The sequence below is a fragment of the Panulirus ornatus genome, chromosome 9 (genome assembly GCF_036320965.1).
Source record: "Panulirus ornatus isolate Po-2019 chromosome 9, ASM3632096v1, whole genome shotgun sequence".
In the NCBI taxonomy this organism is placed as follows: Eukaryota; Metazoa; Arthropoda; class Malacostraca; order Decapoda; family Palinuridae; genus Panulirus; species Panulirus ornatus.
This window is the reverse complement of record NC_092232.1, coordinates 30676298-30690091: the sequence shown is the minus strand read 5'-3', so window position 1 is coordinate 30690091 and position 13794 is coordinate 30676298. Positions and strand designations below refer to the sequence as shown.

Below are 13794 nucleotides of genomic sequence, written 5' to 3'. Positions count from 1 at the left end.
CTTCTCTTTTCTCTTTTACTAGCAATTCTATTTCATCCCATCACTCACTTCCCTTTCTAATCTGACCACCTCCCACCTTTCTCATGCCACAAGCATCTTTTATGCAAGCCATCACTGCTTCCCTAAATGTATTCCACTCCTCACCCACTCCTCTAACATCATTTGCTATCATCTTTTGCCATTCTACACTCAATCTCACTCCCCTAACATCATCTGCTCTCATCTTTTGCCCTTCTACACTCAATCTCTCTTGGTATTTCCTCACACAAGACTCCTTTCCAAGCTCACTCACTCTCACCACTCTCTTCATCCCAACATTTTCTTCTCCTTTAGGAAAACCTCTACAAATCTTCATCTTTGCCTCCATAAGATGGTGATCAGACATCCCTCTAGTTGCCCCTCTCAGCACATTAACACCCAAAAGTCTCTCTTTGACACGCCTATCAATTAACACATAATCCCATAATGCCCTTTGACCATCTCTCCTACTCACATACATATACTTATGTATATCCCTCTTTTTAAACCAGGTATTCCCAATCACCAGTCCTCTTTCAGCACACAAATCCACAGGCTCTTCACCATTTCCATTTACAACACTGAATACCCCAAGTACACCAACTATACCCTCAACTGCCAATTACTCACCTTTGCATTTAAATCACCCATCACTAAAACCCAATCTCATGCATCAAAGCTGCTAACACATTCACTAAGTTGCTCCCAAAACACTTGCCTCTCATGATCTTTCTTCTCATGACCAGGTGTATAGGCACCAATAATCACCCATCTCTCTCCATCCACTTTCAGTTTTACCGATATCAATCTAGAATATACTTTCTTACACTCTATATACATATATAAAACAGATATTGTGATAATGAATGATACCATGGCATGTCTATACATGTGGAGCAAACATTCAGAAATGATATTTCAGCTGAAATGAGCCTCCCTCTTCCCCGGCAGTAGAGAAATGCATGTGCAGTGGAACCAAATCACATTACTGGGCTGGTTCCCACATAGTCCGAAGTAATTCATATGTACAATTTGAATGTTTCTTCATGTATGCTATTTATTGTTGGGAAGCATTTTCCATTATGACGAGGCATTTGGTCATAAATTTTGACATTTGTTGAAACAAATCTTTTTACATGAAGCTTTGTATGACTGGGACCCCTCTGTAGCTAAAAATATTTTGCAGCCACAAAACAGAATACCAATGTTGTTGCCACTGTTGCCTATAAACAGTCAGTTTCTAAGCTTTAACTTTAATTTCCATTGACATTGTTTTGAAACTAGGACCATGGCACTGGTACCAGCCTCACTCCACCCCATCACCATCCCTGCTCTGTCATAACCCTCAATTCATCACCATCCTGACTCCACAACAACATACACTTCAATCCATTAATACCCTTGATCCATCACCACCTTCACTTCATCACCATCATCACTCCCTCCACCACCCATGCTCCTTCAGAACTCTCACTCTATCACCATGTTGCAACCGTATCACACTCCTAGACCAAGAGTACTCTCTCTTTCCTTTCAGTGGGGGGTGTTGGGTTAGTATAAATCAGAGGAGGGACTGGAACTTAACCCCCATATTACCATGTTGTAATTGATTCTAACAGCATGGATTTCAGTTGAATGGGAATCCCAAATTATGCTATCCGTGTTCAGGTTGGAATGGGGTGTATATGTTTCTACACTATAGATTTAGTTTCCATCATATTATGAATTGAAAAAAAAAATAGTAACATCTGTTTTAAGTTCTACATCAAAATACATACAAATGGATGAATACTGAGATTATGGAGTATATGAATTAATGATTCACTATGTTGTCATCTTTACATTATCAAATGAAAGATGCTTTACTGAATATCACAAAATATGAGAGTAAATGACAGAATTACCACCGAACAACTATACCTCAGTAAAGTTGTGTGAAAATTCTAGAAAGAACTGACTTGGGTAAATAAACAACTAGTTACCTTTATCCCTGGGAACAGAACTAACATATGAAAGAGCTGAAATAATGAAATAATAAGGGGAAGACCTAAATTGGGATATAAAAAAGAGGAGTCAGTATGTTAGTGAAAGGAGTGTAAGTACACACAGTATCTCTCTGAGATGATCAAGTGGATTTGGTGGTCTGGACAATGCTTTTTATGGACTATCCTGCATGAACAGGGAGTATTTTCAACAATACATATATATAATCATACTGTCCTAGTTACCTGGAGCCAAATGATTCTCTCTTGGTTAACTTCATTACATCTGGAGGTGGGATGTTGACTTGCTGGCAGTATATAATGACTGCTTCACTTGCTTCTGAATGAGATGATACTGCATCACCAAGAAGGGAATTTATGGAACGTAGACGCTCTTGGGCTAACCGAAGCTCTATATCGTACTGAAATAAATCAATAAAATATTGTAAAAGAAGTGCAATGGGAATTAACTATAAAAAAAAGTAATGCAGGCATGCAATAGCTAATCTTTCTATAAAAAAATTACCAGAAATAAAACATCTATTTTTTTCATCCCCTGGGACACAAAGTGGAGAGGGTAGCATTCTATGTTTCTGATGATGCCACTGCCACACAGCTACAACTGGATGCTCTAGCAAATCTGAAATACCTTTGGGAATAAACAGTGATGTTCAAATATCACAACCTGATTATGCTTCACCCACCTTTGGAGCCTTTCTTTATTACATAAGACAAAATGGTACCACCAAACTACAATGCCTTTTAAACCATCAGTCAGGGTGATTTCATCAGCTCCAATCTTAAGTATACATGGGACTAAGGTGTGCCAAAAATCATAAAACATTTGATGGCTCAACTTCAGACATAACTGTTACAGTTGTGTCAGAAATGTATAAAAAATTGACCAGGGAGATGCCAGGAGAAAGGACATGTTATGTGCTTACAGATAAACTCTGATATGGTATGGGTATACAGTAATATACCCATCAGCAATGATCATGGATGCAATGCCCCACATGATACTTCTGCAACCTGCTCCACAAGGGATATTAAGGTGGCATCCCTATAGTTGGAATCCACTCTATCAAACCATTACCATAACAGTTCTTCTCTGGACAGCATTAGACCAATCCAAAGACAAGCAATGAATCACCGTTCATGTGAAGACACTAATGAAGCAGACAAGCTGAAAGCACACAACAAAGGCCTCTGGGAAAGATGAAAAGATCCCTATAAAGAAATAGGAAAGATATCTAATTTCATCTGTAATTTCTCCAAGACCAATTTTTAAAAGAAATGAGCCCTGGTGTTGCCCAGGATCTCCTTCCAGAGGCTTCTGCATCCTAAGACTGTGCTACTTCCAGTAGCTGGGAAATGTGAACTCCTTTGGATTGAGAAGTTCTTTGATTAGACTACACTCATAATGATACAGCCTTACCTGAAGTAACTTTTCACATACAACAAACAACAAATATACATACAAAGAATATGAAACCAAGCCATGGCTATCATTATGTTAGGAGAAAGTAACAAGAACCTTCCTGTGAGAGGAATTATGGACTGACCTAATCTTTCACTAGAAAATTAATTTAAGAGAAATATCAAGGAAGTCGTGATGTAAACTTCATACTGTTTAATATCATAACTGCCTTAAGTATGAGGATAGAGGTATGTTTCAAATTTCAATAAGCAGCATAAGTTTGGTCACCAAGCTTAAGAAGGTAACAGACAAGGTGCCATGGCAGATAAGAAATTCTAACTGTAAATAAAGGAACTATGTCACTGGGAAGGGTCGCGAGACACATGCTTGCTCAAGACTAAAGGACAAGGGGAAATGAGGTTATGTCTTTTACCACTTTGGGGGCCCTGGTGGGGGTTTAGCTATCATCTGTGCGACAAACCTGGGTAACAGCATCTAAAGTAGTGAGGACCAGCATGCAAACACTTTCAATTTCAATTCATGAAGTAATCTTCAGCTGTTCATCTTATTTTATATCTTTCATACTATTCACCATTTCCTGCATTAGCGAGGTAGCGTTAAGAACAGAGGGCTGGGCCTTTGAGGGAATATCCTCATCTGGCCCCCTTCTCTGTTCCTTCTTTTGGAAAATTAAAAAAAAAAAATCATAAATGATTGTTCTAAAATAATGTATACACTCATACAGGTCTGTTTGGCCATTCTCAACTCAAGGGTGGGCCATTCTGAGAACTGCTTCTTTTTGTACAACTTATAGCTATGGCACTCTCTACCCTCTCATGTCTTTTCTAATAACAATGACCTGGCATACTTACTAGAGGAAGTGAAAAATTCCTTTTAAAAAAGACAAGTTTTTTGCTTCTTCCAAAATCCATAAATAATTTCCCTTGTCTCTCCTTTCTTCCTTTCACTAACCTCTATATTTTTTGATCAAGATCCAGTCTTGATGTGGAGCCTCCAACTCAATAAAAGTGTACAATCCGAAACCTATAATATTTGTGACCTAAGCCATGTTGGATTTTGAAATTTTCCAGTTTTGGGTAATTTGGCCTGGTATGTATAGATAATAGTTATAAAGTATGAAATATGTACCTTGGTGCATACGTAAAAGCTGTTATATACTACCAAAGTATTGGCATTTTCTGCTTATAAAGCAAGGACTGTAGGATAAATCTCTTTAGCTGTTAGTATAATGTATACTAAATATGCCAGTTGATTTGCAGCAGGGTATATAATATTAATACAACACTGATATAATATCAACATTGTGCACACAATTTTGGATGAATCTTGAACCAAACAACATTGATAAAACATCATATGAATGCTGTACACATAAAGTTGTATCATCATTGTACACATAATGCAGTATCAATGTTACAAACCTAATGCTGATTCAGCTTGCAAACCCAATATGTTTTCAACGTCAGTTCAACATTGATTCCTGATCTTTTTAACACTGATTCAATACATTTTTGCCTGCTGAGATGATACAGAATGTTTTTACAACTTATGATAGTTACTGGTTATTCCATTTTATTTTTTCCTCTAATTCTTAACCCCAAAATAGCCAATTTCTGGTGCATTCCAGATATAAGGTAACTAGATCTGGGATTTCCCCTTTTAGAAAGTTAAAATACAAGGAGGGGAGGGTTTCTGACCCCCCGCTCCCGTCCCCTTTAGTTGCCTTCTACGACACGTGAGGAATGCGTGGGAAGTATTCTTTCTCCCCTTAGGTGCAGTAGGGTTGAGGGTCAAGTCAATTGGGAGGTAAGTTTGAATGGAGAAAAACTGGAGGAAGTAAAGTGTTTTAGATATCTGGGAGTGGATCTGGCAGCGGATGGAACCATGGAAGCGGAAGTGGATCATAGGGTGGGGGAGGGGGCGAAAATCCTGGGAGCATTGAAGAATGTTTGGAAGTCGAGAACATTATCTCAGAAAGCAAAAATGGGTATGTTTGAAGGAATAGTGGTTCCAACAATGTTGTATGGTTGCGAGGTGTTGGCTATGGATAGAGTTGTGCACAGGAGGGTGGATGTGCTGGAAATGAGATGTTTGAGGACAATATGTGGTGTGAGGTGGTTTGATCGAGTAAGTAATGTAAGGGTAAGAGATGTGTGGAAATAAAAAGAGTGTGGTTGAGAGAGCAGAAGAGGGTGTTTTGAAATGGTTTGGTCACATGGAGAGAATGAGTGAGGAAAGATTGACAAAGAGGATATATGTGTCAGAGGTGGAGGGAACGAGGAGAAGTGGGAGACCAAATTTGAGGTGGAAAGATGGAGTGAAAAAGATTTTGAGTGATCGGGGCCTGAACATGCAGGAGGGTGAAAGGCATGCAAGGAATAGAGTGAATTGGAACGATGTGGTATACCGGGGTTGACGTGCTGTCAATGGCATGTGAAGCGTCTGGGGTAAACCATGGAAAGTTGTGGGGGCCTGGATGTGGAAAGGGAGCTGTGGTTTCGGTGCATTATTACATGACAGCTAGAGACTGAGTGTGAACGAATGGGGCCTTTGGTGTCTTTTCCTAGCGCTACCTCGCACACATGAGGGGGGAAGAGGTTGTTATTCCATGTGTGGCGGGGTGGCGATGGGAACAAATAAAGGCAGACAGTATGAATTATGTACATGTGTATATATGTATATGTCTGTGTGTGTATATATATGTGTACATTGAGATGTATAGGCATGTATATTTGCGTGTGTGGACGTGTATGTATGTACAGGTGTATGTGGGCGGGTTGGGCCATTCTTTCATCTGTTTCCTTGCGCTACCTCGCTAACATAGGAGACAGCGACAAAGCAAAATAAATAAATATATAAAGATCTGGGACTGTCAGTCTTTAATGATACCATAAACAAAGTGAGATATATTAAAGGGAGGGGAAGACAGGACAATTGCTCTCCCATGAGCTATACATCATAACGTTAACCAACTCAATAAGGATGATTTATATGCTTTATAATTATTCTAACCCCTTCTGTCCCTCTTAAAGGAATATCAGCCTGATTTTCTTGTAAAAACTGTTTGACACACTTATTTGTTTAATCTGGTTTATATTCACAGTGATTAACACCTACAAATATAGATACACATGTGCTCCCAATAAATGCTACTGTAAGCACAATTAACTGTTTTTCAATGATTTACACTAGATACCAGCGAAGCAACCATGTCCATTTCACTACCTTCCTAAATCAAGAACAAATGATGACAAAATTTTTCTCCCTTTCTATAATATTTGATTATTATTATCATAAGCTACTTTATGTCATTTTGTACCATAATTTTATATCTATTCATAAATGGTCTCTGAAATCTCATTATAAGCTTACTTCTATATAACAGCTACATTTAAATTTAGGAGAATTTTACCAATACTGATTACTCCAATCAAACAACCCTAGGGTCCCTTTTATGAAGCTTCTACAGCTCCAAGACTGCACTACAGTAGGGAAATGATGGACTTCTCTGGAGTAAGAAATTCACTGGTAATGACACAATCTTGTTATAGGTGACTTTTCAATCTTGGTATAACCTCTTCTCTTCTCAACAGATGATGAAGTATTGTTAAAGAAATGTTAGTATACTTGTCTGTCACTGTGAAGAGGATGATTCAATTTTCCAAGATTTAATTTGAAGGCCAGACTGTAGGAAATTTGTACATCAGATTGATTAATTCCAACCAGATCATTCAGGGCCAAAAAGTTGATCTACTTTTACGAGGAGTTTTGGAAGGAGTTCTGAATGCACAAAATATTTCAGAAAGTCAAATATTTCAGAGACTCATTTTACTAGAGTATACATTGTTTTTGTATGATTTATGGATGGTTTAAAATAATTAGGGTGGTGGATGTCCTAATCAGTAACTGCTGCTCAGTCGGTGCTGGTCACAGTTATTTCATGAGACATTGCTTTGATTTATGCATAAAAGTAATTGCATCCATATATATTTACTTCTAAAACACTCCTGGGGTGTTATGTTACTTATCTCCCTATTGCCTGTAAAACAGGTAATCCTGTCCACATACCTTTACTTCTAAGCCCTGGTTCTCTGTAGCTACTGCTTCTGCTACCATTGCCCCTAAATGTAACATATGTATAGCATAAGGAAAGAGTCCTATACTTGTGAGGCCCCTTCTCTTCAACTTTTTTTACCCATGACAACATTTTGCCAACAACACTCACTACAGCAAAATCTACAGTTAAGACAAAGAGTCGTGTGAGGTAGAAGTTATCGGATGATATATATAAGAAGGCGAGAGTGCGTGTTTGTGGAATAAACAGTAGCAACTTAAGTACATGTGAAGCAAAAAGAAAAGACCAAAGGAGAAAACCTGACGCTACTGTAATGGTGGCTAACTTGCCCCCATGACTAAACTTCCCAATATCCAAGCAATAATACCTCCCTGGTCTGTGGTTGCTCGCCACTTACATCCATGTGTGTTACATTGTACTCACCTATGTGTACTGTATGGAGAGGGAGTTCTACACTCTCAGGGCCCAATCTCTTGAACTCTCTATATTATCAGACAAGTTTTCAAACTCCTGTATGCTATACAAATTCACCATCTCATAACTCAGTTCATTCTTTTCATCCCCAACTCTTAAGCTATAAATGTACCACTTTACATCCTTTCCAACAAGTTTCTCCTTCAATTTCATATCATGAACTTTGGTTGTTCTCTCCCAGTGTCTTTCGCAAAACTTCTGACTATCAGCATCATTAAAGTGGCTTAAAAGCCTAAAGGATGTGATCAGGTCATGCTTCACTCTTCTTGTAACTCAGGTTTCTTAATACAAGTACGATCTTTAAGGCTCTCCTCTGGACTTTGTTAGTTTTTTGTGCTTCTTTAAGTGCATATATGATTACTATTTGTGTGTTATGAGGAGAGAGTTTTACACTTATGCTGCCCTGCCTCTTAACCTTGTATATATGTACCATGTCATTCCTCATATGTGTACCCTCTTTCACATCCTGGCCTAAGCCAGGTGTGTGTGTGTGTGTGTGTGTGTGTGTGTGTGTGTGTGTGTGTGTGTGTGTGTGTCTATAATTACCTACACATACTGATGGAATGTTGTTTTATACTCAAAGGACACCACCTCTTCAACACTCCCTACTATCATACAACCTCTTAAATTCATATATGCTGTTTACATTAACCATGTCCTCAATGAATCTGTTCCATTCATCAATACTTCTTATACTATGAAAGTATTTCTTTCATCCTTGTTTGGAACCTACTTCCTTGATTTCATATTATGTTCTCTGATTGCTCTATCCCTACATCTCTCAAAAAACTGTGAAGTATCCACCTTATCAATCTCTTTTAGATATATAAAAGTTATAAGGTCACCCTTCAAACTTCTCTCTTCCAAGGTGGGTGAATTCAAGGCCTCCAGCCAGCTCTTTTAAATTGAATTTCATCAACCACATTTCATGACAGTCTGTTTAGGTACCCTTGTAAGCTGATGCAATCCTCTTTGTATTTCACTTCACTCATGACTTTTGCATCATATGCAAACATAATCAGGGAGGATTCCATACCTTCAAGCAAGTCATTAACATAGGTCAAGAAGAGCAATGGCCACAAAAACAAGCCCCGTGGCACTCTGCTGGTCACCTCAACCCGTTTGGAAAAGGGTCCTCTGACAAGCATCCTTTGTTCCCTCCCACTGACATAATCTTCAATCTAACAAAGGAGTTTTTCCCTTATTCTTGCTTTGTGATTCAGCTTCAATGTCAGCTTCCTATATGGCAAAATGTCAAATGCTTTCTGGCAGTCTAGATACAGACAGTCCATCCAGCTTTTCCTTTTGTCTAGGACAGCACTGGCTTTTTCTTAAAATCTTGAGTTACACATGGCCTCCTTTCCCTAAAATAATGCTGTCCCTCACTAAGGAAGTTTCTCCACAGAAAGTCAACTTGCCTTATAATAATCTTCACTGGAACATTATACACCACACTCATCAGAGACCAGTCTGTAACTCAAAGCCTGTTCCTAGCCTCTTTTCTTATATGTAGTATGAGGTTTGCCTTTTTCCATTCCCATGGCACTATGCCTCTGTCCAGCAATACCTTGATCAGTAATTCAAATGGTTTACCTTGCATATCTGCAAACATCTTTAGCAAATATGATAGAATTTCATCACCTATTAAATTTTTCTTTTAGATATCCCAACAATTTCCAAATCCTCCTCCCCATTCCATCTCACTGATGCTGGGGCTTTGGTGCCTTCCATTTTGAAAACACTTTTGAACTTGCTAATCAGTTCTTCATATATCCTTACATCATCCTCGAAAACTTTTCCCTCTGAATCCCTTAACCTTATTGGCCACTCCTTAACTGACACCTGACTCCTGATGAATTTATGGAAAAGTTTTGGATTTTCCTCCTGCCTTGTCCATAATATTCTTTTCAGTTTCCTTGTACCTCATTTCTTATTCTGCTATACTTGTTGCGTGCTCTCTCATACCTTGCATAAGCTGGCTGACTAAGTGCCATTTACATCTTTGCCACTGCCCATCTCAAAGCTCCTATGCTTTCAGACATCTTTCATTAAACTATTTCTTCCTACTTCTTATTGCTTCCTCTGAATATAGGCTTGTGGTAACATGCCTCTAGTCCTTGATTATAAATTTCGCAGAACCTCTTCACACAAAGCCCTGATTCCATTTCCTAATCTACATTACCAGAGAAATTATTCAGGCTTATGAAGAGTATGCGATTATGTCTCCTCTTTATTTCTTGTCTCACCTCTGCTCTTTTAATGTCCTCTTTTACCACATATTCAAACTTAAGCATTACATGATCACTTCTTCCAACTGGTGTATTGAACATGATGTTATCAATACCTTGTTGGTATGAATGAGGATAAAATCTAGTAATGATGATTTATGTCTCTCTCATCCTAGTATGCTCCACAATATACTGGTAAGGAAATTTTCCAGTATACACTCTAAAAACTTCTTTCCATGATTTCCTATCGCCATGAGAAATCCCCTTTCATTACTACTTTACCATCTCTATGAAGTTAGCATTTCACTACTTCATGTATCATCCCTATTGTTCCTTCATTGTTATCATTATATACTGGTCCAGTTCTTTAGAGGATTATATAATAATAACACCACTATGCTCTTCTTCCCTGTGTATTTGTGCGTGTCATAACCTATTTGTACTGTATGGGGAGGTAGTTTTACACTAGTGGGTCCTTGTCTCTTCCACACTTTCAACAACAACCTCTGGAATCTATGTATGCTGTCTGTTCCATTCATTTACCAGTCTTCACCAGTCTTACATTATAAAAGTATTACTTTACATCCTCATTGACAAATTTCTTTTTTTCATGTTGCATCCTCTGGTTGCTCTATCCCTACATCTCTTAAAGTACTGTCTGCTGTCCACTTCACTTATCATTTTTAGATATTAAAAGGTTGTGATCAGGTTACCAATAAATTCAAAGCCTCCAGCCTATAAGTTAGCTCTCTTAACTTTAATACCATCTTTGTTGCCCTCCTAGGGCCTTCTTTATGAGTTCTTTGTGCATCATTAGGTGCAGCAGCCAACCCTTTGAAGCATATTCTAGTTTTGGCCTATGAAGCTTGCTAAACATTTCCTTATCCATATACCTGAAAGCTAATCTGATATTTGTCAGAAGACAGTTTGTCTCCTTAGCTGTTCTAATATGGGATACTGGGAATAGGTTAGGAACAATGTCTACTTCCAAGTCTCTCTCACACAGAATCTTGAAGCCTATTTTTTACTGAATAACAATAATATTGAGGCCATCTTTTGCTTCAACCCATCCTCATTACTTTTACATTTACTTGGGTGGAATTTCATCAACCATATTTCCAACCAACTTTGGAGTCTGCTTAGGTGCCCCTGTAAGCTGATGCATACCCCCTCGCTTTTCACTTCTCTTGTGACCTTTGCATCATCTGTGAACATATTCAGGTAGGATTTCATACCTTCAGGCAAGTTTATAAGATAAATCAAGAAGAGTAATGGTCCAAGATCCTAACCATGCAGCATTCCACTGGCCACCTTAACCTTTTAGGAAAGGCTCCTTTGACATGCGTCATTTACTGCATCCCAACGAGATAATCTTAAATCCATCATAGAAGTTTCCCCCTTATTCCTGCTTGGTGATCCAACTTCACAGCAAGCCTCCTATGTGGTACAGAGTCAAATACCTTCCAGGGGTCCAGATACCAATCCACACTGCCTTCCTTTTTGTCCAAGAATGAGCTTATTGTCTTGTAAAACTCTAAGAGGTTTGTTACACATGACCCCTTCTCCCCGAAACAATGCTTTCTCTCGCTTATAGAATTTCTCCTCAACAGATAGTCACTGACTTGCTTTAATAATCTTTTTCAGAACCTCACACACCATAAATGTTGAGATCGATATGTAGTTCAATGCCTGTTTCTAGTCTGCTTTCTTATGAACAGATATGATGAAAGAGAAAGTGTGAAAGAGTGGATAATCTAGCACTGAAGCAGAAGAGTGTGCCTGAGGATTGGGTGAAAGCTACTGTCATTCCTTTATCCAAAGGAGAAGGTGCTAAGGATGTATGTAGTTACTACAGGGGAATAAGTCTGTTAAGTATACCAGGAAAAGTGTATTCAAGAGTGTTGATTGATGGAGTGATGGAAGCGACTGAATGCAGAAGCAAGGGGGTTTTAGGGAAGGTAGGAAATGTGTGGATCAGATTTCTGCATTGAGAATGACTATGGAAAAGTATCTGAATCTGGAGAAAGTGTATGACAATCAAGTAGAATGCTTTATGGAATGTGCTAAGGATATATGGGGCAAGAGAACAACTGTTCGATGTATGAATGCCTTCTATAGAGAAGCCAATGCATGTGTGAGAGCGGCTGGAGAGATACAGAAGTTTCGGTACATATGTAGGCATTAGACAGGATTGTGATGTCCCAATGGCTTTTTAACAATACATATGGATGAAGTGGTAAGAGAGATGAAAGCAAAATTAAGAAAAAGGGGTGCAGAGATAGAGTGTGATGGTAAGGTAAAGTTGCTAGTGACAAGCCTGTTTGCTGATGATACTGTATGGCTTGCTGAGGGTAGAGTTGCTGGAAGAGGTGACAGAATTTAAGTATATGGGAGCTCTCTTGGTAAGTCTGGTGATATAGAAGAAATAAGGGAAGGAGCAGTACAAGGTAAAATAGTCACTGGGTCCTTTAATAGAAGCATGAAAGGTAAAGGTGTAAGTATGGAAGTGAAGAAAGGACCAAGGATTAGCATAGTCCTACCAACAGTGACCTACACAGACAAAACATGGATATAGGATGAGTTACAGAGGCTGTGCAAATGAGTTATTTGAAATGAGCATGTGGTATGGCTAAACAGAATAAAGAAAGTAATGAAGGGGTATATGAGAGATCTGGTATGACAAGGAATGCAAAGGAAACGAATGGCAGAGTGGTAAAGTAGGTGGAATGTAATACTTTGAATTGGTTTGGGTATGTGGAAAGAATGCATGATGGGGAGTATATGACAATAGGACTAAAGGGGTTGGTGTAAAGGTAAGATCACCTGTGACATGGGAAATCGAATGAAAAAGAATTGGAGGGAGAGAAATGAGGGAAGAATCCATGGAATGGAATATGCAGGGAGACATGTAAGGATAGGGATTGGAGATTTTTGCAGTGGCCATCCCCTTGATGGGAGTTCCCAGAGGGAATAGGCATCTGAGATATATATAGATAGTTTGGCCTTTTCCATGCCCTTGGCACTATGCCTCTCTCTTGTGATATCTTAAACAATAATTCAAGTGGTCTATCAAGGGTATCTCCACACCTTTCACACCTATGAAATTTCATCAGGGTCAACTCCTTTTTGTATTCCGTCAATATCTTTTCTGGAAATCTCGACAATCTCCAAATCCTCCTCCCCATTCCATCTCACTGGTGTTGGGGCTGTGAAAACACTACTGACCTTACTATTCACATATTACACACTCTCTACAATATCTCCCTCATAATCTGTAAGGCTGATTAACTGCTCTTTAACTAACAACTAATTCCTGATGAATCTATGGAATAGTTTTGGATTTCTAGCTTCCTTCCATGATATTCTTTTCAAAGTTTCTTTGTTCTTCTTTTCTCATCTTGCAGTACTCATTCCATGCTCTGTGATACCTTGCAAAGATTAGATGGCTAGAGTGCCATCTGTATCTCTGAAACTGCACACCTTGAAGCTCCTATGTTTTATGACATCTTTTTATTAAATGATTCCTATTTTTTTCTTTACATTCCCTCTGTATTTGAAGCTTGAGATACTTTTGCC

The 13794-nt window shown here is 38.7% G+C and overlaps 1 protein-coding gene across 7 annotated transcripts in view; it reads right to left on the bottom strand.

The window, feature by feature from the left end:
- LOC139750309 (coiled-coil domain-containing protein 39-like) overlaps positions 1 to 13794 on the bottom strand; it is a 512953-nt gene that overhangs the window by 21891 nt on the left and 477268 nt on the right. For all 7 annotated transcript variants that reach the window (XM_071664954.1, XM_071664953.1, XM_071664952.1 and 4 more), the window contains one exon: positions 2247 to 2422. In XM_071664954.1, the coding sequence (XP_071521055.1) occupies positions 2247 to 2422 (176 nt within the window). The remainder of the gene's footprint in view (positions 1 to 2246; positions 2423 to 13794) is intronic.